General features: G+C 38.2%; 1 protein-coding gene across 3 annotated transcripts in view; it reads left to right on the top strand.

The window, feature by feature from the left end:
* Ano3 (anoctamin 3) overlaps positions 1-27,128 on the top strand; it is a 334,161-nt gene that overhangs the window by 98,789 nt on the left and 208,244 nt on the right. For 2 of the 3 annotated variants that reach the window (XM_004660858.2, XM_045157620.1), the window contains exons 2-3: positions 19,100-19,294; positions 23,701-23,772. In XM_004660858.2, coding sequence (XP_004660915.1) covers positions 19,100-19,294; positions 23,701-23,772 — 267 coding nt within the window. Of the gene's footprint in view, positions 1-19,099; positions 19,295-23,700; positions 23,773-27,128 lie in introns of those variants that run through there. The other variant, XM_045157621.1, reaches the window with a different exon arrangement.

Raw genomic sequence — 27,128 nt, 5'->3', positions numbered from 1 at the left:
TTGGAAAAATTATCAGGGCATAATTCCCAAATCTCTACTCTACAAAATTGGATAACCTGGAAGAAATGGATGAATTCCTAGAAACATACCACCTACCAAAACTAAACCCAGAGCAGATTAATCTCCTAAACAAACTTATCATATCCATGGATATTGAAAAGGTAATAGAAAACCTCCCCAAAAAGAATAGTCTAGGACTGGTTGGTTTCTTAGCTGAATTCTATCAAACATTCATTGAGGAACTAAAATCAATTTTTCTCAAACTGTTTCCTATAATAGAAGACCAGGGAATCCTCCCCACTCCTTTTATTAAGGTAGCATTACCCTAATACCAAAACCAGACAGATACAATAAGAAAAGAAAACTATAGGCCTATATCCCTGATGAATTTATTTGCAAAAATCTTGAACAAAATCCTCATAAACCAAATTAAACAACACATCAATAGCATTATCCACCTTGATCAAGTAGGCTTCATCCCAGGGATGCAAGGATGATTTAACATAAGGAAATCAGTCAATGTAATACACTAAATAAATAAACAACCATAAGAACCACATGATCATCTCAATTGATGCAGAAAAGGCCTTTGACAAAATACAACACCACTTCATGATCAAAATCCTGGAAAGAATATGCATGGAGGGTTTATAACTCAACACAATAAAGGCTATATATAAAGCAACCAAAGCCCTAATCATTATCATCATAATAATAAAAATAATGGAAAAACTCAAGGAGTTCCCACTGAGATCAGGAAAAAGACAGGGGTGCCCACTGTCACCACTGCTCTTCAACATATTACTAGAGGTACTAGCCCAAGCAATAAGTCAGGAAAAAAATATAAAAGGGATACATATTGGAAAGGAAGAAGTCAAGTTAGCTATATTTACAGATGAAATGAACCTATACATAAGTGACCCAGAACTCTCCATCTCAAAACTTCTAATGATGATTAATTCCTTCAGTAAAAGTGGCAGGATACAAAGTCCATGCAGAAAAGTCAATAGTCTTTCTATAGTCAAAGGAAAAATATACAGAGAAAGATTAGTGAGGCTGTCCCATTTTCAATAGCAACAAAAAATTTAAATACCTTGGAATAAGTCTAACCAAGGATATGATAGACTTACATAAGGAAAATATAAAAAAAAAAAAACTCAAGAAAGAAATTGAGGAAGACTTGAGAAGATGGAAAGAACTTCCATGCTCCTGAATAGGTAGAATTAATATTGTGAAAATAGAAACTCTACTAAAAGCAATATGCAGACTTAATGCAATACCAATAAAAATTCCAGCATCATTCTTCACAGAGATTGAATAATGATCTCAAAATTCATTTGGAATGACAGCAGGCCTTGGATATCCAAACATATCCTCAGCAAAAAAACAAAAACCAAAAAACCCAAAAAAACTCTAGAGGTATCACTATACCCGATCTCAAGCTATATTAAAAAGTCATAGTAACAAAAACAGCATGGTACTGGCATAAGAACAGAATCATAGATCAATGAAACAAAATTGAAGGCTCAGACCTTATATCAAAATGAAACAAAATTGAAGGCTCAGACCTTATATCAAGTAACTATTGCTACTCTATCTTTGACAGAGGAGCCAATAATGTAGTCTGGTGAAAAGACAGCATCTTCAACAAATGGTGTTGGACAAATTGGATGACTTTATGTAGAAAAATGAAACTAGACCCACTCATCTCTGCATACACAAAAACCAAGTCAAAATGGGTTAAAGACCTCAATACAAGACCTGAAACTCCTCAATTGGAAGAAAAAAAAATAGGAGGTACTCTCCATGATATAGGAGTTGGGAAAGACTTCCTAAACACAGCCCCAGTGCCCCAAGAAATTAAAAAAACACTCAACCAATGGGATCGCATGAAGCTAAAAAGCTTGTGCATCAACACACCCTAAGCAAATCCAATAGGTTACCCACTAACCGGGAGCAAATCCTCACCAGCTATACCACTGACAGTACCCTAATATCTAGAATCTACAAAGAACTCAAAAAATTAAACAATATAAAATCAAACAAACCACTCCAAAAATGGGGCAGAGAACTGAATAGGGAGTTCTCAGAGGAAGAATTACAAATGTCTAACACACACTTAAGAAAATGTTCATCATCCCTAACCATTAGGGAAATTCAAATTAAAACAACCATGAGATTCCACTTTACTCCAGTAAAGATGGCAATCATTAAAAAATCCAGCACTGACAAATGTTGGAGAGGATGTGGGGAAAGAGGAACCCTCATCTACTGTTAGTGGGAATGTAACCTTGTGGAGATCAATTTGGAGATTCCTCAAAAGGATGAACATATAGCTACCCACAGACCCAGCTATTCCCTTACTTGGCATTGATCCTAAATGCTCTGTGTATGAATATAGAGACATTTGCTCAACCATGTTTATAGCTACTCAATTAATTATAGCTAAGAACTGGAATCAACCCAGATGACCATCATTGGATGAATGGATAGCGAAGTTGTGATACATTTACACAATGGAATTCTACTCAGCAGTAAGAAAAAAATGATACAATAAAATTTTTAGAAAAATGGACAGACTTGGAACAGATCATAGTCAGCCAAGTCACACAATTATAGAAAGGCAAATGCTGCATGGTCTCACTTATCTGCAATTCCTGACCTGGACCTGATGGACAACTCAAGGCCCAGACATTAGGGATGAAATGGTTTGAGGGGGCAGGAGGGGAAGGGGATGGCGGGGGGAACAAACATAAAATTAAACCCCAAATGAGCTGATAACATAGAATCCTTTATAATTGGAGACAGCATAAAAATACAACCCTCAAAAGGAGTAAGGGGGGAGCATCTGAAAAGTATGACTCTGGTGAGGGTGGAAGGAAGCCTAAGCTTAAAAGAATTTTTTTTCATTCTCTGACCTGTAACTCCCAGTAGCAGAGATCGGTTGCTACACACATTGAGCTGTTAATTGGGGAGACCTACGAGGTCCCCAAATCATGACAGTTTTCTGTCAAAGTACTTGACTATGTGAGGCAAAAGCTAAGACCCTAATGCTGAAGACACAATATGCTGCTGACACAGAGCACGAAGAGATCTAGCTGGAATTCAGAAGAAAGTCAGTTCCCAGACAGTTAGTCTGTCTAGTGCTGGAAAGCACTACATTAGCTATTGGGGGAAATGGCCAACAACAGTCTGAGTAACCAGAGGTCTAAGCTACTTGAAAGCAAATACCCTGACAGGATGTACATGCCAATGGAATAGTGACACACAGCCTCAGTGGGTAACCAATAGCTTTCTGATGGACTAAGAAATCCACTCAGTGTAAAGGAACCCACATCTGGAATTGGGAATCAGATCAAATCCTATTGGGACAAAGATTATGTTCTCCAGTGTCAAGCTCTCACTAGTCTTTGGCTAAAAGAGGGGTTACATACATAACTTCTCTGTAAATTAGTAATACTTATCCCATTTAAACTATGCTGACTTCACTCTCTGTTGGAGAAGCTGTTCTTTTTCAGAAGGTAGTGATAATGGAGGAGATAAACTACCCCTCACACTTCAGCCAAGCCACAGCTGAAACCACAAAGGAATGGGGAGATAAGCAAGAGTGCTGCTTCCATTCTGTTCCTGATAATCAGTGTTGGGTGTAGGTGACAGACCCTGAGGATACTCAACACCTACCAAAGCAGAGATCCAGAGTCTCCTAAGAGCTCATCACTAAAGTAGACTTAAAACTCACCCACCACTGCTCAGGGGACTTTGTGAAGTGGGGGCAGAAAAATTTATTTGAGCTACAGGTTGAGACATCATGCTAAGAGGCATTCCTCCCCCTGCCAAAACACAAACAAACAAAAAATCTAAAAAAAATGATGGGAAATACTTAGAACATACCTCCCTTTCCACTTGAATGTGGGATTTATGGCATGTTACTTTTCCTCTCAAATATTCTCCATACATAATGAAGTCATAATCTTTGCTTGTAATATTGTTCAAATATTAAGTGAAGCACACACATTATATATAACATAATAAGTGGCACATTTTAGAAAAAAGTATTTTACAAGTCTAAGTACATATAAAACATCTCAGATACTTAAGCATTATAATTTAACTAGGAAATGTTTGAAACTCTGATCAGTCTGTAAAGTGAAATTAAAACAATGAAGGGGCTTTGTTTTTTGTTTATTGTAGTTTTATTTTGTTCAAAATTAAGATAACTGATGCAATACACAGATTTGGCATAAGGAATATATAATTCCCTTTTTATCCTATTCAAAGAAGTGTGTAACAACTATCTTTGAGGGAGGAAATTTTGGTATTATTTATTCAAATGATAAATATTTATATCCCTCAGCTTAACAGTTCAACATCTAAATAGTTCCTCTTAAAGAAATACTCAATACTTTGTAGAATTAAAGCACACCCACCAAGACTAGGGGGCGTTTGTGAAAGAGAGGGTGGAAAGAATGTAAGGGCCACAGGGTGGGAAGGAACATCCTGAAACATAGCCCTTCCCACAACAATGACAGACTGCTGCTTTCACAGCTCATCACCTTCAACTCCATGGTGAATACCAGCAATCCCACTAAGGAGAGCCTTCAGTGGAGTGGGGACAGAGAAGAGGGAAATGATTGTACCAGTATTTGATGTGTCCATACAGTTTCTACTTAATAAAAAGAAAACAGAGGGTCTGGAGGGCTGGGAAGATGGCTCATTGGTTAAGGCATTTGCCTGCAAAGCCTGACAACTCAAGTTTGATTTCCCAGTACCCATGTAAAGCCAGATACACAAGGTGGCACTTGTATACTTGCATCTAGAGTTCATTTGCAATGTTTGGAGGCCCTGGCATGCCCCTGCTCTCTCTCTTCTTTCTGTCTCTCTCTGCTTGCAAACACACACACACACACAAAATATATCTCAAAAAAGAAAAAAAAACTAGGAAGAAAAGAAAGAAAGAAGGCAATGAAGCACATTGTGTATTTGCAGCAACAGTCTTTTTTTTTTTTTTTTTTTTTTTTTGAGGGAGGGTCTCACTCTAGTCCAGGCTGACCTGGAATTCACTATGTAGTGTCAGGGTGGCCTCAAACTCATGGCTCCTACCTCTGCACCCCAAGTGCTGGGATTAAAGGCATGTGCCACCATGCCCAGCTGCAGCAACATTCTTTTAAAAATAAATTATTTAAAAAAATATTGGGGGCTGGAGAGATGGCTTAGCGGTTAAGCGCTTGCCTGTGAAGCCTAAGGACCCCAGTTCGAGGCTCGGTTCCCCAGGTCCCACGTTAGCCAGATGCACAAGGGGGCGCACGCGTCTGGAGTTCGTTTGCAGAGGCTGGAAGCCCTGGCACGCCCATTCTCTCTCCCTCCCTCTATCTGTCTTTCTGTCTGTGTCTGTCGCTCTCAAATAAATAAATAATTTTAAAAAAATGTTGAAAAAAAATATTGGGGGGCTGGAGAGATTGCTTAGTAGTTAAGGTACTTGCCTGAGAAGCCTAAGGACCATGTTCAATTTTCCAGATCCCACATAAGTTAGATGTACAAGGCGAGGCAAGAGCAAGGTTGTATATGCACATAAGGTGGCACATGCATCTGGTTTGGTTACAGTGGCTGGAGGCCCTGGAGTTGCCAATTCTCTTTCTCTCTCATAGAAAATTACAAAAGAAAAACACTTGGGCTGGAGAAACAGTTTAATGGTTACAGCCCTTGCCTGCAAAGTCCCAGGAGCCAGGTTTGATTCCAAGGGTCCACCCAAACCAGCTGTACAAGGTGATACATGCATCTGGAGTTCCTTTGCAGTGACTAGAGCCCTGGTGCACCCATTCTATCTCTATCTGCCTTTTTCTCTCCCCCCTCTCAAATAAATGAATAAAATATTCACAAAACATCTATGAATTTCAAAGATGACTGAGCATGGAAGTATAGCTCTTCCCCACGAATCTGAGAGAAAACATCTCGTTTGTGCCTATAGAAAGAGCTGGCATGGGTGGAAAGGCAAAGTAGGGCAATAGTAAACAGCAGACAGTGAGAGAGTAGACAAAATCCAGAAATGCTGAGTATTAGATTTAGCAAGGAAACAGTCCATCTTAGTTTTGAATGTTGAACAAAGAGGTAGGGAACTCTGGGTCTTAAAACAAAATAGAAAAGGTGCAAATACAGCAAAAATACAAGTATAGGTGGCAGAGCTGCAAGTGATGAGAAGCAGAAACTAGAAAGGGACTTGGTGGCAGTCATGCTCCTGTGGAAGGAGCCTATCACAAGAGGAAATCTATGATCCACCTCCTCCTTAGTACTATAAAGCTTCAAACCTCAAAACTCTCCCCATTCCTGAATTGGCTAAGGGAGCAGCATACTAAGAACCATGGCAATACCAGAGAAGAGCTGACCTGGACTCAAATTCAGTCGGTGTGGTCTGCTTAGGCAAGGACTTCTGCATGCTGGTGGACTAGTAGCCTGGGCTGGGGGAAGACAAGGACATCCAGTTTCAAAAGTAAATGTAAGTAGGAGCCCCAGATAGATACACACAGAAAACACAACTACCCAGAATCACGGAAGGCAGCCTCTGGCAGGATGGGTCATGTGCCCTGCATTTTCCTGCACTTATTCTGTCATGTTCTCTGTGATTTCTCTTATGTTCAACCCCTATGCCTCTCACTCCTACGTCTTTTTTCTTTTCCTGTTCCTCCTTTCTTTTGCTTGTTAATTATAATTTTCCATAAACTTTAATAATCTTTAAACATCATGTCTCCTTTCACCGTTCTCACTCCAGTGTTTCCTAATCTTACTGCGGATGTAATTGAAGTACTGAGATGAGCGTTACTGCACTTTAGCACTATTGTGTTCTTTTCAAATCAGTGCTCTTGCTACTGGTGTCTACTTTCCCCTCTAAGTAGCTTCAGGGATCATGAAAATGCCAAAGTAAGATGAGATGAAATAAGATAAAACAAACACAAAGAGAGGTATGGAAAGACTGCATACAACATATTCTTGCAACAAATGTTCACATCATAACACAGATATGCAAAAATTAATGGGGCACCTCCAAAATTCCATAACTCCTAAATTACTAAAACCAAAGATTGTGAAATGACTGAAATATCAGAAAAATAATTCAAAATCCTATTATAAATCTTCAGTGGCATCAAAGATAATACATACTAGTAGATGAAGGACCTAAATCGGAAGTCAGTAGTGTGGGGCCTGAAGTAGTGGCTCAGGATTTAGCATGCTGTGCAAGTGTGAGTACCTAAGTTCGAATCTCCAGAACCTTTGTAAAGTCAGACACTTTAATCCCACTATGCCTAGGATGAGAAGGGAGGTGAAGATAGGATTCTCAGAACCTTGTGAGCCAGCTAGCCTGGCATATACAGCACCTAATTACAGACTGTGCCTTAAACAAGATTGGAGGTGAGGATTGACATTTGAGGTTGTCCTCTGACCTTGACACACATGCTGTGATCTGCAAATGCCCACACTTACCCACATAAACACACACACACACACACACACACACACACACACACACACCTGTAGCATAGATGAAAAGTTAGGGTAATGGATGAGGAATTCAAAACATGTAGGAAAAATTGAGTAAAAATTTGGGAAGATAACAAAGCACCAAATAGGGCTGGGGAGATGGCTTAGTGGTTAAGGTACTTGCCTGCAAAGCCAAAGGACCTAGGTTTGATTCCCCACGACCCATATAAACCAGATTCTCAAGGTGGTGCATGCATCTGGAGTTTGTTTGCAGTGGCTGGAGTGCCTGGTATGTCCATTCTCTTTCCTTCTCTCTGTCTCTCTGCTTTTCTTTCAACTCTCTCAAGTAAGTAAAAAATGTAAAAAATATTTTCAAAAAAGGACCAAACAAAAATATTAGAAATGAGAGTTAATTAATCAGATAAAAAGCACAGTAGAAAGCATCACTGACCTGCAAGTTCATGAAGAAGAAGGGACATAATGGGTGGAAGACAAAATTGAGGAACGTCCATTTAAGCAGTAAGAAAGAAGGGAAAATTCAAGAATGATCACTGTTTTTAAGAGCTCTGAGAGAAGTTGAAGAGACAAAACCTATGGTTCCACAGGATAGAAAAATGATTCTAAATATTAAGTGTGTAAAAAACTATTCAATGTAATGATAACATATCTTTATTTATCTGAAAGAAGAGAGATGTAGATGAGAGACAGACAGGATGGACATGCCAGGGCCTCCAGCCACTGCAAAGGAACTTCAGATGCATGCACCACTTTGTGTACCTGGCTTTACATGGGTACTGGGGAGTCAAACTTGGGTTCCTAGACTTTGAAGGCAAAGACCTTAACTGCTGGGCCATTTCTCCAGCCTGAAATGATAACATTTCTTATGCTAGGGAAATGCTTGAGGGATTGAGAATTATAAGTAGTCATGATCAGAAAAGAGCCTCTCCAAGACACATCATCATTAAAATATTAAAACTACAGAACAAAAACCTTATGAAAGTTATCAAGAGAAGAAAACTTAAAAGGCAAATGCATCAGAACAATAAACTCTCAGCATAACAATTGTAATCTAGAAAATTATGGAAGGACATATTTTAGGCAGATCTAGAAGAAATGAACTGCCAACTAAAATTATGGCATTCAGAAAATACATCTTTCAAAATTAGTGAAGAAATAAAGATTTTTCCAAGAAATGCACAAACTAAATCAATTCCTGACCACTCAGCAAGCATGGCAGGAAAGACTGAAGGACTCTACACACAGAGGAAGGATAAAGATAACACCAGCAGCACATAGTAAAAAGTAAACTCACAAGAGGAACAGAAGAATAGATTAGAACAAGACAAGGATCAAATGTCCAACTCATTAAATCAGCAAACTCTTAACATGAATAAGAAAGTAAAAAACAAATGAGAGCCAACTAAAAACCAACAAAATTGCAGGAATTAGCAAATATCTCAATAATACTCCTAAATGTCAATAGTTTCAATTCTCCATTTTAAAGATTAGCTGACTGGACCAAAATTCAAAATACTAAATAGGGAAAAATCTAAAATAAATTATAAATCAGTAAAGGGACAACAGTGCACATTCATTTACTATTATGCATGATAGTGCTTGAAGTTTTTAAAAAATATGGCAAAATAATGAAATAAAGAGGATCTAAGTAGGAGAACTGAAATTGTCTTTTGTGTAAATAATATGCTATACTTAAAAGTCCATAAAGATTCCACCTGAAAATTCTGAGATCTGATAAACACTTTAAGTAAAGTTCGAAAGATACAAAAATAAATATGTAAAAGGTCATTCAATTTTGTTATACAATGATAATGAATACATTAAGAAAAAATATCAGGAAAACAGTCTCATGTATATTAGCCTCAAAATAAACAACAACAACAAAATAGCTTAAATCTACCTGTCGGTGGTGAAAAACTTCCACTCTGAGTACTTTAAAATGCTGAAGAAGAGGGCTGGAGAGATGGCTCAGCAGTTAAGGCACTTGCTTGCAATTCTTAAAAGCCTGGTTCAATTCCCCAGTACCTATGTATAGCCAGATGCACAAGGTGGCACATGCTTCTGGAGTTCAGTTTCAGTGGCAAGAGGTCCTAATATGCCCATTTCTCTCTCTTCCTCTCCCTCTCTCTTTCTCTACTTGCAAATAAATAAATATATTTTAAAAATGCTGAAGAAGAGATGAAAAAGACTAGAAGATAAAAACATCCCATGCTCTTAGCTTGGCAGAAACAATAGTGTGAAATGGAAATAACATTTCAAGTTATCTCCAGATTCAAGGATATGCCCATAAAAATTCCCTTGTCAGGGGCTAGAGAGATGGCTTAGCAGTTAAGTGCTTACCAGTGAAGCCCAAGGACCCTGGTTCAAGGCTCAATTGCTCAGGTCCCATGTAAGCCAGATGCACAAGGGGGCGCATGCATCTGGAGTTCATTTGCAGTGGCTGGAGGCCATGGCATGCCCATTCTCTATCTATCTTCCTCTTTCTCTCTGTCTGTCACTCTCAAATAAATAAAAATAAACAACAATTTTTTTTTTAATTCCCATGGCAGGAAAACATTTAGAATTTAGAAAACATTGTTGGAAACTTCTCAGGAGCCAAGATGCTAGGCTCTCCAGTGCTTGCATAGCAACTCCACAGTGTTATTAAGGAGCCTGGTTCCTTGTGTCCTTCCTCCTTGCACTGTTTGCTTTTTGTCCTCAGGATTGTTTCTTCAATGAGTGCAGAGTGGTTTGTGGTGCCCCAGACATTTCAGTGGCAACTAAAGGCTGGAAGTAGGGAGCAAAAGGTTTTCTTCTTCTGTCTGTATTTTATTTGGGAATAAAATCTTTCTGAAAAGTTTCAGCAGATTCCTTTTGATCTTTTACCCTCTCATTAGAAGGTACTGGTTCACAGGTAAACCTGGGAAAAAGAGACCACTTGGCCTTGACCTGGGTTTGTGCATTCTCTCCTGTAATGATAACAATCAGGAATTTTTTTTTTGGAGGGGGAAGAAGAAAGTGGAGTACGAATGGCTGTTGATATGCAACAGATAATCCTTTCCATATGTTATGAAACCTGTTTGTCTTTATAAAAAATGTACTCCAGCAATCCACTCCTGGGTCTGCCTTATGTCTCTAATGATGGAGGTACTCTCCTGTTATGTTGCTGAATAAACTGTGTGGACTGCTAAAAAAAATTCCCATAACACTCTTCACAACAACAGACAATACAAATTTCATATGAAAAGTGCAACAGATCTGGATTAGTTAAAATAACACTGCGGGAGGAATCCTGATTTCTAGTTATACTGCAGTTACAAAAACAGCCTTGTAGCACCAGCACAACAGACATTTAGACCAGTGGAATAGAACAGAGGATCCAGAAATTAACCCACACAGCTATAGCCACTTAATGTTTGCCAAATATATAAAAATTATGTGGGAGAAAAGACAGCCTTTTCAAAAAAATGGTGCTGTGAAAACTTGCTATCTACATATAGAAGAATGAAACTAGATCTGTATTTCTCACTTTTGAAATCAATTCAGAGTGGATCAAAAACTTGAAGGATAGGGCTGGAGAGATGGCTTAGTGGTTAAGCGCTTGCCTGTGAAGCCTAAGGACCCCGGTTCGAGGCTTGGTTCCCCAGGTCCCACGTTAGCCAGATGCACAAGGGGGCGCACGCGTCTGGAGTTCGTTTGCAGAGGCTGGAAGCCCTGGCGCGCCCATTCTCTCTCTATCCCTCTATCTGTCTTTCTCTCTGTGTCTGTCCCTCTCAAATAAATAAATAAATAAAAAATCTTATAAAAAAAAACTTGAAGGGTAAAGTCATACCTAAGGGCATTCAGACACAGGGCTCCAAAAGCTGAAGAAATAATTTAAAGATTGACAAATGTATTGCATGAAATGAAAAATCATCTGTATAGCAAAGGAAAAAAATCAACAGAGTGAGGAAACTGCTTATAAATGGGGAGAAAATCTTTGTCAGGCAGGGAGTTAATAAATGAATTTATAAAGAACTCAAAAAATTAAGCATCAAAAAACCCCAAATATACAAGTCAGTAAATGGACAAACAAAATGGATTTAAACTTTTGGGCAAAAAATAAACAAAAACAAAAAACAGATTTGGAATAAATACAGGAAGGAAAGAGAAAAACACTTATTATCCTTAACCATTGGGTAAACACATATCAAAACAATATTGAAAATCCATCTCTTTCCTTTCAGAATGGTTACCATTAAAATAGCAAGTCACAACAATTGCTGGAAAATATGTAGGGAAAGGATCCCTTATGCATTGCTGGTGGCATTGTAAACTAGTGGAACCACCAGGAGGAGGGTTTCTGAAACAACTAAAAGTGGAAATACCCTATCATCTAGCTATACCCCTCTTTGGAATCTACCTAGACTCGGCACTGTGCAGAGAAAACTTTTCATTCATATTTGCTGCCACGCTCTGAATATGAAGTAGAAGTGAAAGTACTTGGGAAGAGGATGTGGCCTAGAAGGAGTGGGGTGAGAGGAAAGGAGAGGGTAAAATTTATCATCTAGGTGGTAAATTGAAATAGCGAGTTGTTACAATAATTTTTTAAAGACTACTTTATAGTTCTAAATTCTAAACACATCACATATTTGACCCAATGTCAAATGGTGTGAAATGCTGTAATCTGTGTAATATATAGATTTACTGGAGGAGTTGAGCCACTCCAAATACTCATTGCACAAATGTTTTTGAGATATTAGCTAAATGCCATACTATGTCAATGGGTAATAAAGACACAAAGTAGAGGAGAAATAAACCTCCTTCTAAGGAATGCACAGGGTCATGGGCACAATGTCAAACTCCCAATATTTTTCAATTCACCTAACAAATATTTCTTGAGAATTTCCTGAGGCCACACAGGGTTTTGGATTATGATCACATACTATACAAGGTAAAGAAAATTAATATCATTTTGACTCTTACAATCAAGGAAAGTGTGTAGAAATTTAAAAATAAGTAAAATATATGTAATTGACAAGAGTCATTCTTTTGCACAAAATAAGCAAAAAAAGATGCGATTTAAACAATAAATGTGTCAGGCTGGAGAGATGGTTTAGTGGTTAAGGTGTTTGCCTGCAAAGCCAAAGGACCCAGGTTTGATTCTCCAGGACCCATTTAAGACAGATGCACAAGGGGGCTCATGCATCTGGAGTTTGTTTGCAATGGCCAGAAGCCCTGGCATGCCCATTCTCTCTCTCTCTCTCTCTACCTGCCTATTTCTACCTCTCTCTCTCAAAATAAATAAACAAAACATTATAAAAAGAGAAATGTGTCATTGTGGTTGTTTAAATAGATGTCCCCCCAATATATCCAGTGTTTTATTAGTTTGTAGTTTGCATCTGTAGCCACCTGGCTGGAAGCCATGTTACTGGGAAAATCTTAGGGTCCAGCCCTCAGTGAACCTGGAGTTGTCTGCTATAGAAACTGGTATCAGGAGTGGGGTGAGGTGAATCTGACCATGTAGATTTTGGTCTTTTGGAACTTTTGTTTTGGAGGAATGGACATAGACTTGTTGCTTACAAATGAAGATGCCTTCTGGAGTGGTAAGCCAAGTATTATGGACTACTTTGATGAGAGTTTGAGAATACTAAGTTCAGAGAGGATTGAACTTGGAGGCTTGGCTTATGAAGTTTCTAAGGGAAAGGAAAGACTTCAGAGGACTTTGTTGGAACTGGGCTACTGGCATAAGGGCTGGCTGTGTTCTGCTGCCCAGGCCAAGAGAGTTTGGTCAAGGTTAAATTTGTAATGGACTGCTGTTCTTGGCTAAAGATATTGAACTGAGAAAACCTATGCAAGTTAAAATTACAGGCATTGAGGCTATTTTAAGTTGCTGAAGCTGCCATTGTCAAAGACATTAGCAATCTTAAGGAAGATGGCCCAACTGATTTACATTAAAACAATAGAGAGGATGCTTGAGGAAAGACTGGTAGAAATGCAAACTCTTTTGGAAAAGGATTTGACTAGAGAAGGAGCCTGCTCTTCAAGGTCATGATTTATTTTGTCCCTGAATTAAGAATATGGTTGTGTCCTGCCCTCCTACTATTGGTTTTGGAAGTATAAAAAGATGCATGAGTGGACATGAAATGCACATGGTTTTAGGAGCCACTGCTGAGATGCAGCATACAGGTAGGGCTTGATGACCCTTATGAACAGGTTGGAAGAGCCTTTGGGACATGGACTATGGTTTGCATGGAACCCTGAAGACATTTTAGATGTACCAGGACTGTACAAGGGCTGCTACGGAGGCTGTTGGCTAGGGATGGAAGTTTTCCCTGGCTACTCAACCCATTTGGAGGGGCAGAATTGGAAAATCCAGAGACTGTTAGTCACTGGTTATGGTATTGGACTTGAACTGCAGAGGTTTTGATGTTTGTTTCATGGTTGTTGAGTTTGTATTGTTATATTATGCCTGATAGCAGCTGAATATGTTTACTCTGTGCCTTCATATGTTGAATATATATATAACTTGATTGATTTTATAGGACTCACTGCTAAAAATCAGTCTTAAACCTCAGAGGAGACTTGGAACTTTGGAACTATCTTAAGTTGGTAAAGACTGTGGGAAACTTTGAAATTGGAGTGAGTACATTTTACAAGGTGAAATGGTTTTGAATCTATTGTGGACCAGGGGTGGAATGTGGTATTTTGAATATATGATCCCCAATATATTCAGTGCTTTATTAGTTTTTAGTTTGCACCTAAAGCCACCAGGTTGGAGGCTGTGTCACTGGGAGGATCTTAGGGTCCAGCTCTAAGGTGTGGTGGTGGATTTGAAATTCCAATTTAAAGATGTGCAAAGTGTCTGGAGTTCCTGAAGTGTATTTGCTTGTGGTGTGGTTTTAGGGATTTGACTTGTGGATCCTCTCTCCCCCCACTCTACTCTCTCTCTCTCTCTCTCTCTCTCTCTCTCTCTCTCTCATTCTCGCTCACTCTCTTCTTAGACCTGTGACAGCAGGCAAGCTAATTCTGCCATTTAGGGGACTTCCTCTGGTTCAAACTTCAATAAATATACCTTCCTGTGGCTGCTCTGGAAGTTCATCTCACCAAACCTGAAGCTCTCTGCCATAGTCATAGATAATAATAAAAGAAGTGTTAGAATGAAAATAAATAAATAGAGGCAGGAGAGATGGCTTAGTGGTTAAAGTCTCTTTTTCTGCAAAGCCTAAGAGACTGGATATGATTTCTCAGTACCCAGGTAAAGCCAGATGCATAAAGTGGCACATGCATCTAGAGTTTTTTTTTTTCCAGTGGCAAGAAGCTTTGTGTGTCAATTTTTTTGTCCCTCTCTCTGTCTCTCCTTGTCTCTTTTTTCCTCTCTCTCTCTGCTTGCAAATAAATAATGAAATATTTTTGAAAGTAAACAAAAAATATTGAGAAATACTATAATGATAAAACTTTCAAATATTTTTTGTTTTTTAATGATGGATGTAGAAAATTAACAAAAAGTGGCAATTAGTAGTAAGGAAAATACCTATTCTACTCCAAGATAAGTTATAATCATATATGGGGCTTTATGGTGAGGGAAGATCCCCCTGTAGAGACAGCTGCAAATGGGAGTGCCACTGATGTGGATGTGGGCACTCCTAGGTTTGTGTGGATTCTTTATTGGAGAAGGTGAAGAGGATTCTCAGTGCATTATTTTCCATCTCTTCAGGCCTTATCTGATGTGTGATTTGAATTTTAAGGGACATGGTAAGACAGTGAAGTTGTAAGATGTTTTAGAAATGTCAGGGTCCATTGGTATTTGGGACATAAAGAGCTGGGGATGAATATTGACCAGGGACTTGTATAACAAGGATGAGGTGGGAGGAGGCAAGGACTGAGATCATTTAATACTATTATTTTTATTTATGAGAGAGAGAGAGAGAGAGAGAGAGAGAGAGAGAGAGAGAGAGAGAGAAAGAGAGAATGAGAATGCATGTTCCAAGTTCTTTAGCTGCTGCAAACAAACTCCAGATGCATGTGCCACATTGTGAATCTGGCTTATGTGGGTCTTGGGGAATTGAACCTGGGATTTTGGCTTTGCAGGCAGGGCACTAGAGGCCATTTTGTGGTTGTTGTACATAATGTATTATGTCATCTGCTTGAGGAGGCAGAACTTGTTAAAGGACATTTTCGGGCTAGAGAGATGGCTTAGTGGTTAAGCACTTGCCTGTGAAGCCTAAGGACCCGGTTTGAGGCTCAATTCCCCAGTACCTACATTAGCCAGATGCACAAGGGGGCACATATATCTGGAGTTTGTTTGCAGTGGCTGGAGGCCCTGGCATGCCCATTCTCTCTTTCTGCCTCTTTCTCTGTCTGTAACTTTCAAATAAATAAATAAACATAAAACAAAAAAAAATTTTAAAAAAAGGAAGGACATTTTCATTTCTTTCAGATCAGGCTCTCTGCATGAGGGAGAGATTCATATAGGAGTACAGGAATGTACTCTCCTTACTCATATTCCCTGGCCAATTTTTTTTGTTGTTGTTGTTTTGAATCTTCTTTTTATTTTTCTCCTGAAATTAGAGGTATATAATAGCTCTCCCTGTTTTTTTTTTAATTTAATTTATTAGTTTTCTTTTCAGTAAATACAGGCAGTTTGGTACCATTATTTAGGCTCATCTGTGATCTACCCCCTCCCATTAGACCCTCCTTGTTAATGAAAATGGGTCGTGCATTGTGGAGTTAGCCCCCAGTTATCGGTATGATAAATGTCTCTGCAAATCATGACCCAACATGTGACTCTGACATTCTTTCTGCCCCCTCTTCTGCAAGATTTCCCTGAGCCATGTTGGGTTCATTTTTGGTCTGCTTCAGTGCTGAGGTGTTGGGGGCCTCTGAGGCTCTGGCTCTCTGATTTGGTAGGAGTTGATTTTTCTCTGCGTTGATCTCCTTCCCCTTTGTGCTGGTATCCGGTTCACAGGAAAACATCACTCTTGCTTATTTCGCCAGTTGTCCTTAATTTCAGTTGGGCCCCTTTTGAGGTATGTTGGGGCAGCTCTCTTCTTAGGATCTGCATCTATCTGGAAAAGAGAAGCAGATTCTCCAACGGAGAGTAAGTTAGCATCCGGAAAATTGAGATAGCACTTACTTTTTTGATAGACAGTATGATAGGTTTAGGCCCTCTTATACCCTGTGATTGATGGTAGCTTGATATTGTAGAGTGGGCTTATGTTTGGGTATGGTTCTGACTTGTTTCCCAGCTCCAGCTATGGGTCTAGTACCACTGAGTGGATCAGTTAGCCAAATCAAGAGAAATTGATTCCTCACCATGGCTGTGTACCACTACTGCACTTGTGTGGGCATCACATCTGGTTTTTTGTTGCTAATTAGGTTAAACAATGTGTTGCTTGGACAGATCTTGGTCACTTCCCCCAGTCGCCTATGTAGCGCCTTCTGGCACTAGACACACTGACTGTCTGGGGTCTGACTCTCTCCTGGCTTCCAGCCATGTCATTCCATTTTACGCGTCAGCTGCATATGGAGTCTTCATCAATAGGGTGTTACCACTGGCCTTTGGTCATCAAGTACTCTGACAGAAGTCTGTCATTGTTTTGGGAAACCTTGTAGGTTTTTCTGATCAAAAGCTCATTGTGGATGGTAGGCCCAAGCTGGAAGTGGGGGTTACAGGTCAGTGTCCACTAAGAAATTGAGGAAAAAGATAACTAATATACAAGAGTTAGAGAGGAGAGAGATGGAGGGGAGAGGAGGAGAGGGAGGGAGGGAAGATGTAGTAGATTTAGGTCAGTCTTGATCTTACCCTCTCCAGTGTCTTGTGGTTCAGGTGTTTCCTATAAGGGTCTAGTGAAGGTTTAGCCATTTGGTCTGTCTTTTAGGAAGTAGAATTTTATGGTACCATTGCCATTTGGGTCCGGATTGCTGTTTTCCACCCTTTGTTTCCCTCCCTGCCCTCCCTCCATCTTATTGTCTAGTCCATGAGGTGCTTGCTGGGTATGTAAGGCATCTTGGGCAGATTCAGGTTAGGTGTTACAGATGAGTGAGACTATGTGTCGATTTTTTTTCTGTGATTGTGTAAGTTCGCTGGGAATGATCTGTTCCAGGTTCAACCATTTTTCCTCAAATTTCTTTATGTCGTTTTTTCTTACTGCTGTATAGAATTCCATTGTGTAGATATACCACATCTTTGTTATCCATTCTTCTAATGATGGACATCTGGGTTGATTCCAGCTTTTAGCTATTACGAATTGAGGTGCTACAAACATGGTTGAGCAAATCTCTCTGGCTTTTGGTTTGAAGGTTTTAGGGTAGATGCCCAGTAATGGTATAACTGGGTCTGTTGGTATTTCTATAGTCAGCTTTTTCAGGAGTCTCCATATTGCTTTCCAAAGTGGTTGTACCATCCTGCATTCCCACCAACAGTGAATGAGTGTCCCTGCTTCTCCACATCCTCGCCAGCATTTATTTTCATTTGACCTTTTGATGTTGGCTATCCTTATTGGGGTAAGGTGGAATCTCATAGTTGTTTTAATTTGCATTTCTCTGATGATTAGGGATGATGAACATTTTCTTAGGTGTGTGTTTGCCATTTGTATCTCTTCCTCTGTGAATTGCCTGTTTAACTCTGTGCCCCATTTTGTGAGTGGGGTATTTGTCTTCTTATTGTTTAGACTTTTGAGTTCTTTGTAAATTCTAGAGATAAGGCCTCCATCAGTTGGATAACCTGCAAATATTTTCTCCCATTCTGTGGGTATTCTATTGGCTTTGCTTATTATATGCTTGTCTGTAAAGAAACTCTTCAGCTTCATATGATCCCAATGGTTGAGTGACTGTTTAAGAACTTGAGCCACTGGGGTTTTATTCAGGAAGTCTTTTTCCATTCCTATATCATGGAAAGTACTTCCTAAATTTTCTTCCAGTAGTTTTTGAGTTTCTGGTCTTATGTTGAGGTCTTTGATCCATTTGGATTTGAGTGTTGTGCATGGTGAAATGTGTAGGTCAAGTTTTAGTTTCCTGCATGTAGTTATCCAGTTTGTCCAGCACCATTTGTTGAAGATGCTATCTTTTTTCCAGTCTATATTGTTTGGGCCTTTGCCGAATATCAAGTAGCTATAGTTGCTTGGCCCAAAATCCGGGTCCTCAAGTCTATTCCATTGGTCTATACTCCTGTTTTTATGTCACTGGCCAATTTTGACGATATATTGTGCCATCGTTTTTCAAGCCTCAAGATTATTATTAGTGCTGTGTGAACGTTGAAGATGTAGGAACAAAAGGGATCATTTCAGTAATAGTAGCTTTAATAACTAGGTTTTATTTATTTTCTTGCTTGCAAACCTAAATGACAGAATTTATCCAATTCTAACCCAAATCATGTCCTAACTCTACAAATATCCATTCAGTTTATTTTTATCACTGGACCTTTAAAATTAGTGAAAACTCAAACTGGAAGAGAAGCTGTTTATTTCTCAGATCTATTTGGCAAAAGACTCAGACTTTTCCCATGTAAGTGTAGAAAGAAAACCAATATAACTATATGCTGCTGAAAGTTTTTTAAGAGTACATTCCAGAAATAATCATCACAAACAAAAAACATTTACTGACATTTGATATGTGTATCTTATTGCTGAAACGTGCTGTTTTGGATTTGCAGGCATGAATATAAGCAAAAGTGAGATCACAAATGAAACTTCACTAAAGCCATCTCGGAGATCCTTGCCTTGCCTGGCCCAGAGCTATGCTCATTCCAAGAGCTTAAGTCAGTCCACATCACTGTTCCAGTCAACTGAAAGTGAGTCTCAGGCTCCCACTTCTGTTACCTTCCTCTCTGCTGAAAAATCAGAGCAAGGTGAGCAGTGATTCATATTTTTATTAACCTGAGAAAAATAATTTTGCATTGTTCCTTTTTTATTCCATCTGGGGAATACTTCTAGAGCTATTCAGGAAGGTGGTATGTAAAGGAGAGCAGTCACAAGGAATGCTGTCTGTTAGCAGGGTGTGTTTTTGTTTCTGTCTTCCATTGCCAGCACCCAACACCATGGAACTATGAACCTACCTAATATTGGCTGTGTTAAGAGTAAGACAAACCCAACTCATGGTTCACCAGCTCATATGGCCATTGTTTAATACATTTGTTGTCAATGAATAACATTCTTCATTAATTTATGAACAGTATTCAAATAGAATATGTCAGCACCAAAAAAACAACTGTGTTGCATCAAGAAACATTACCAGAAGACACTCAAAGGAACCTCACACAGACATGAAGAATAAAAATAGACAAGAATTTAACATAGAATAAATCTTGCTAGAAAAGTGATACAACAAAATCTTAATTAGAAAAAACAAACATTAGTACAGTAACTCATCAACCCTCTAAAATAAGAGAGAAAGAAGACAACCAGAGGGTTTGAAACAACTTGTAAAAAAAAAATAAATAAAAGGAATTAGTACATACCTTTCAGTTATTACCCTAATTCTCAAATAAGAACACTGGCTGTCTCACTGGATTAAAAAAATAAGATCTGGTGCTTTCTGTCAGTAGGAAACTCACATCACCAACAGTTTGTACAGTTACTGGAAGTAAAAGTATGGGCAGGTATATAGCAAAATCACCACCATCATCAACAACAACATGAAAGTAAGCAGGAGTAGCTATATTCACATCTGACAAAGCAAAATTAGATGAAGTAGAGTTCAGATGCAGTAGTAGGGATCGCCTTTAATGTCCCACCAACATCAGCACACAGGCCATCCAAACAAGTAATGGCAGCAACAACAAAACGGGAGGGAAACTGTGCCATAGGTCAAGTTTAATTATGTATCTCCCGAATCTTGCATCCAAAAGTTGTTTTATACATATTCTTCCTAGCAGTGTATGGAACTTTCTCCAAAATAAATAACATTCTAGGCCATAAAACAAGCTTTAACAAGCATATAAAATAGCTTCCTATATCATAATAAAAGCATAATGCAAAAAATAGAAATCACTGTTAAAAGATACTACAGAAACTTTGCAAACATAAAATTGAAACACTGCAAAATTATAAGTGGGGGCCAGAGGGATGGCTTAGCAGTTAAGCGCTTGCCTGTGAAGCCTAAGGACCCCAGTTTGAGGCTCGATTCCCCAGGACCTACGTTAGCCTGCTGCACAAGGGGGCGCAGCGTCTGGAGTTCCTTTGCAGTGGCTGGAGGCCCTGGCATACCCATATTCTCTCTCTCTCTCTCTGCCTCTTTTTCTCACTGACCGTCTGTGGCTCTCAAATAAATAAATAAATAAAAATAAACAAAAAAAAATTTTTAAAAAAATTATAAGTGGCTCATTGGAATAACTTAGTGAAATCTAAAAGGTCCTAAAATCAAATCACGCTGGAACCATGAAAACAGCATATCTGTGATATACAGATTGAAAATACCCTAACAAAAGTTTATGTCTATGCATACTTACATTAAAATCTCAGGGGTTGGTGAGCTTGCCTAGAGGTTTAAGTACTTCCTGTGGAAGTATGAGGGGCTGAGAATGCCTGGGCTGAAACCTTCAAATCCCAAGTAAAACAGCTGTGTAAGGCTGTGCAGACTTGTAACCCGACAAACTCCAGAGTCAGCAAAAGGAGGCACCTGCTGAAAAAACAAGACCAAGCAGAAGAGAATGGGGCTCCAAACATTTCACTATGGTCACCACAGGTTAGTGAGCCCCAGCTCAGACAAGTATAAGGGGCATCACAGGAACACACACACACACGCACAACACATTACACACACAGGAAAAATAAATCAAATAGATAACCTAATGATACAAAACAAGTTCTTTGAAATTCAAGAATACATTTAATTCCAAATAAGCAGATAGAAACAAGTAAAGGCCAAGGGAGAAATGAAAGAAACAGAGACAATGAGATAAGTGAAACAAAGGGTTGGTTCTTTGAAAAGATGATCCCAGATTGACAATCCTTAGCCAAACTAACCAAAAACACAAAGACATAACTAATAAAATTAGCAGAAAGGAAGAATATTACAATTGATAACAATTAAATCCTAAAAATAATTATGGAGTATTTTGAAAAATTATACTCCAATAGATTTGAAAATTATATATATATTTTTCTAGACACATATATGACCTACTGCAGTCAAGTTAATAGACTATAAATAACTAAACAAAATAGTAATGAGCAATAATTCAGCAAGATTAGAGCAATAATAAAAAGAAATTTCTTCTGGGGGAGAAAATAGCACTGTTGAATTGTACTAGAACTTTAAAGTAGAGCTAAAACCAATGTTCCTGAAACTATACCATAAAACATTAAGGGAAGTGCTTCCAAACTAATTCTAAGAAAGTAGTAATACCTTCATACCAAAACCAGATAAAGATGGAACAATAGAAAATAACAGACCAATTTGTTTGTTGAACATAGATGCAAATATCACCATCAAAATATTTGCAAAGCTATTTTGACAATTCATTAAAATAATTGTAAAAAGAGAGCTAGAGAGATGGCTTAGTGGTTAAAGTGTTTGCCTGTGAAGCCTTAGGACTCATGTTTGACTCTCCAGGTCCCACATAAGCCACATGCAAGGTGACACAAGCACACAGTGCTGCACATGTGCACAAGGGGGTGCACCTGTCTGGAATTTGATTACAGTGGCTGGAGGCCCTGGGGCATCAATTCTCTCTCTGTCCCCTCCCTCATTAAAAAAAAAAAAGCGCCAGTCTGTTGGGCTTGCCTCAAAAAAATCTTAAAAACAGATTGAGATGGTTTCATTCTAGTGATGCAAGGATAGATGGTTCAATTTGTACAAATCAATAAATATAGCTTAAAAATAGACTTAAGGACATAAATCACATGACCATCTCAACAGATGCAGAAAAGATCTATGACAAGTTCAGTGCCTTCATCATGACAGCTTGAATAAATTGGGAACATAAGAAATATACTCACCCTAATAGACTGTATATGATAACATTTTACTGAGTGGGGAAAAGTGAAAAGGTGTCTGTGAAATTAGGAGTAAAAAGTAAGTTGTCCACTTACCCCCACTCTTACTCAGTGTGATGCTGTAATCTTAGCTAGAGCAATAAAACAAGAGAGAGAAACAAAAGGGATATGTAGCAGGCAGCCTCAGTTCGCTGAGATGAACTTCCAGACTTGGCAGTTGTGGAGGAAGGGATATTTATTGAAGCTTACAGATCCAGGGGAAGTTCCATAGTGGCAGAAGAAACTGGCCGGCTTTCAAAGGTCCAAGCATAGAGAGAAAGAAAGCCACACCACACAGCACACTTTGGGAACTCCAGGTAGAAGAAGGTACTTTGCATATCTTTAAATTGGAATTTCAAATCCACCACTACACTTGAGGGCTGGAATATACTGGGGGCCATTTATTCAAACTACCCATGGTCACATTGATAAACTTGATTTATATATTTAGTGCAATTCCCCATTGGCATTATTCACAGATCAACATTTTAAAAATTCACATGGAGGCTGCAAAGCCCCCAAATAACAAATCCTGAGTAAAAAGAGTAATGCTAGCGGTACTACAGTCCTGTGTTCAGTTTATAGTAAAGTGCTGGGAGTGGTGATACACAGCTCTATCACAGTGCTCAGGAGGCTGAGGCAGGGGATTGTGAAGTTGAGGCCAGCCCTCAGGCTGCATAGTGACTTCCAGGCCAGCCTGAGCTACAAAGTGACACTCAGTGATAAACAAACAAAAACCAAAGTTATACTACAGAATCCATTACAGCAAACAGCAGGATGCTGGCACAATCAGACTTGTGATCTAACAGCATCAAGAAGAGGACCCACAGACAAGTCCATGAGGCCACAACCATCTTATTTTTGACAATGGTGTCAATAGTACATGTTGGGAAGAAGACTGAATCTTTAACAAATGCTACTGGAAAATTTGGATATCCACATGCAAAAACTGAAACGTTAGGCCAGCTAGAAACCATATAAAACAAATTCTGAAGCTGACCCTGGATACTTTTATTCACATGTGTTCATCTCAGACACCATTATGCCTTAGATAACCCTTTTCCCAACCCCAGAGTCACAACACTATCTGTCAGTAGACATGGTGTACTTTTATTTTCCTATTCTTTAGACATTTTTTCTATGATAATCTCTTCTCTTGTGATTATTTTGAGTTGCTTCTTCTCCCAAATAACTTGAAAACACCAAAATTTTCTTTTCAACAATACTACTATAGTTACTATATAGCATTGCCATGTCTTTTTTTTTTTTTTTTTCCCAGTTAACCCTGAAGAGAATAAGAAGGACTCTGCCCTCAAATGTTCCTTTGCAGACCTCAGTGATTTTTGCTTGGGTGAGTTGATTTCCAATATTTATTTTCCATTGTCTCTCCAAAAGTAAGCAAGCATGCAAGCTATGTTCTTCAAAGACAGAGCTTTCTTTCTTTTTTAAATCCATGTTTGGTGTTTAACATTTGGGGAATAAAAATAATATTCTGAGATTTCAAAGTCATTTAGTGTGGTTTAAAATTCAAATAAGATTGCATTTTTAATGAAAAACAATCCTATAACAAAAAGTTAATGAGTTTTTTTAATGTTTAGCACTTAAAATTTTATAAATAAATATATTTATATTTATATATAAATATAAATACATATCTACATTTCTTTCTGGTCAATATATGTATATGTATGTGTATATGTACATATGTGAATATTATCAAATATTTTCACTCCTACTTTAAAATGGAAGTAAGCTGAAAAATTGTATCCTAGTGCTCATCAGCAATTAGTATGAAGTCTAGATTTCTTTTCCTGTATCTGACCAGGGCATCACTGACCCCTCCGGCCTTTGATTTTATTACGCATCATTTGCTTCATGCGAGCAAGATACACACAAGTCTGCAGTTCATTGTGCTTTCTCATGAGAAATGATTTTAAACTGGAATAGTTTATTTTCACAAATAAATTAATTTTAAATGAAATCAAGCCTGAATCAATAAAAAAACAACAATAATTGGCCCAAACTTACTTTTCAAGTTCAGACTTAGTTAATTTAGAACCAACAGAAAGTTAGTCCAGGGTTTTCATTAGTGAAAACATTGTCAGTGTGGATGCCTTGCCTACATCAAATATGTCCATCATTAAATCTCCTGGGAACAATAGAAATTCCTTGGTCACAGCAACAAACAGTTTTAATTTGCCTAGGGCTGAAATGAGTATACATTCTTTTTATTATTTCCTGAGTAACCATTAGGTGTGGCCATGATTAAGATTTTTAAAATTTATCTTATCTTTTAAATCTATTTTTTCTGATTACTCTCTAAGACTTTGTTCTATTATTTACAAGCACATGAACTTTATTTTCTGTAATGACATTCTGAGGACTGACTATGCCTCATATTACTCTTTTTGTCCGAGTGAAAGAATAGTTAGTTCTGGCTTCTTACATTCCTAGTTAAGATATTAGCTTGTCCAATTCATATGTAACATCAAATACATTTTATAACAGTGACTAAATATGTAAGTGGCTCTATTTGTCTATTTTAATATAGAAAAACCAAAACAAAGTAATGACAGAGTACCTGATTTTCTGTCTACCATACTCATACATCTGTAGGCAGTGCCACAGCATTTTCATTAGCCATTCTCCTCAATCAATATCAACTCACAGCTTAACATAATTATCGACACAGAACCTTTGTGATTAATTTTGTGAATTTTATTTTTGAAAATTTATCTTTTCAAACTTAAAAGTGATTTTTCTAAACACATGTAATTGGATCCTGTAGTTCATCATGTCATTCCTCACCATTTTGGTGTGCATCAATAATTTGACCACCTGGTGTTTATTTGTACTTTCATAGCATGGTACTATATAGTTGGTATTTTTAGCATTTTTCAATCTACTGTCTGTTCATGTCAAAGAACTATCATAGCGTCTTGTCATCCCAGTTCTTGCAATGATGTGGTGGGAGGGTTGCAAATTTGTATCAAGATGACACAAACCTTGACTTGAAAAACAAAGGAAAAAGCTAACATTAATTGATTAGCTTAAAAATTTTAAAACCACATTTAAATGAAAAATGCCATTGTAATGAAAGTAGCTAACCTGTAGTTGAGTATAATAAACCTGAAATTCATTTGCATGTAATACTTCATTGGTAGACACTTTATAAAAGTCACCTGAACATCTATACTGTGTGCATTTTTGTCATCTTTGAGAATAAGTAAAACAAAATGATGTTAGATGTATCAGGAATATGATTAAGTAGACCATGAATAGTTTAGTAATACATGTTCTCTTTCCAAGGCAAAGTAGCCACAATTCTTAGTTTTGCTTTTAGCATTCAGATCACCAGCTTCTAGCATTGGATTGGGTATTGCATTGGCATTTCCAAGGACCTAAGAACCTGTAAAAGGGGTTTAAAATTTTTATTGTATTTATTTTTAGCAATAGACTACTCTGAATCACTTATGAGCACAATCAACTGCATGAAGCTAGTGCTTTGTTGAGGACTGATAGTCATGTATCTATTGTTTCAGAGCACAAGTTCCCACCAAGGTCACCTCACAGAATGCAAATACGTTGTGAATGAAATGTTTTCCAAGCCCATTCACTGGTTAAATCATTCATTTCATTTCCTTTCTTTTTTAATGTTTTATTTATTAGAGAGAGAGAGAGAGAGAGAGAGAGAGAGAGAGAGAGAGAGAGAATGGGCATGCCACAGCCTCCAGCCACTGTATATGACCTCCAAATGCATGCTCCACCTTGTGCATCTGGCTTATGTGGGTTCTGGGGAATTGAGCCTGGGACTCCCTTTGGCTTTGCATGCAAGCACCTTAACTGCTAAGCCCTCGTTCTTGTGCTTTCTAGTTGTGTGGGTGTGGCATATTGAGTCTGTTAGAACTTCAGTGATGAATCTCATTTGTAATTAGAATCCATCATCTGGGGTCTGCAGGATGTCTGAACTAAGTGAAGAAGTAAGTATAGGGCCTTCCCAGCCCCTATTACATTAAAAGTGTCAACAGATATTTGTCCATTGATTTATGTAGTTCCTTCCTCAACTTGTCATCTCAAATTCTTCTGGGTCCACAGGTATCTTTGTCAAATAATTCAACTTCGGAGTTTTATTGTCATGGACATACGAAGATAGGACATAGTGAAAAAGCACTCGAACTCTTTCTCATTGCACACCACTCTTCCTGCCTCATCTCCATTTAATTCCGATACAAACTCATTCCAGTAGATATCATTGTCCAAGTATTTTTATAGATTAAGGAAACTGCTTATCCAGTGATAGGATAACTTGCTAAATGATACTCAGATAACCAGTGGGCAGCTAAGATTCCAATCCTTCTAACTAGAAGCTAGTCCTTACACTCACACTCACACTCACACAAATCATTCTACAAAATGCCCATCCATAAAACAGTGAGTTTGATATCCTGGACTGGCAATAATCTTATCTGTTAATGTTGTGAACCCCACAACTTTTGTCTAAAGTTACTTTTTTTTCCTTTTCACTATGTACATAGTAAAACTAGTTAGCTTAGAAATAACATACATGTCACATTAAGACCAGAACAGTTGAGTTCATCCAACCAGAATATCCATTTGTCTAATCAAATTGTAGGTCACCATTTTTCTGATTTATACAGTGATTCTTGGGACATGTTCGTCTAGAACATGAGGGCACTTGATACTGCT

This window comes from Jaculus jaculus, chromosome 8, assembly GCF_020740685.1.
Source record: "Jaculus jaculus isolate mJacJac1 chromosome 8, mJacJac1.mat.Y.cur, whole genome shotgun sequence".
Taxonomy (NCBI): domain Eukaryota; kingdom Metazoa; phylum Chordata; class Mammalia; order Rodentia; family Dipodidae; genus Jaculus; species Jaculus jaculus.
The sequence above is the reverse complement of the archived record's forward strand: the minus strand, read 5'-3'. Positions and strand labels throughout refer to the sequence as shown.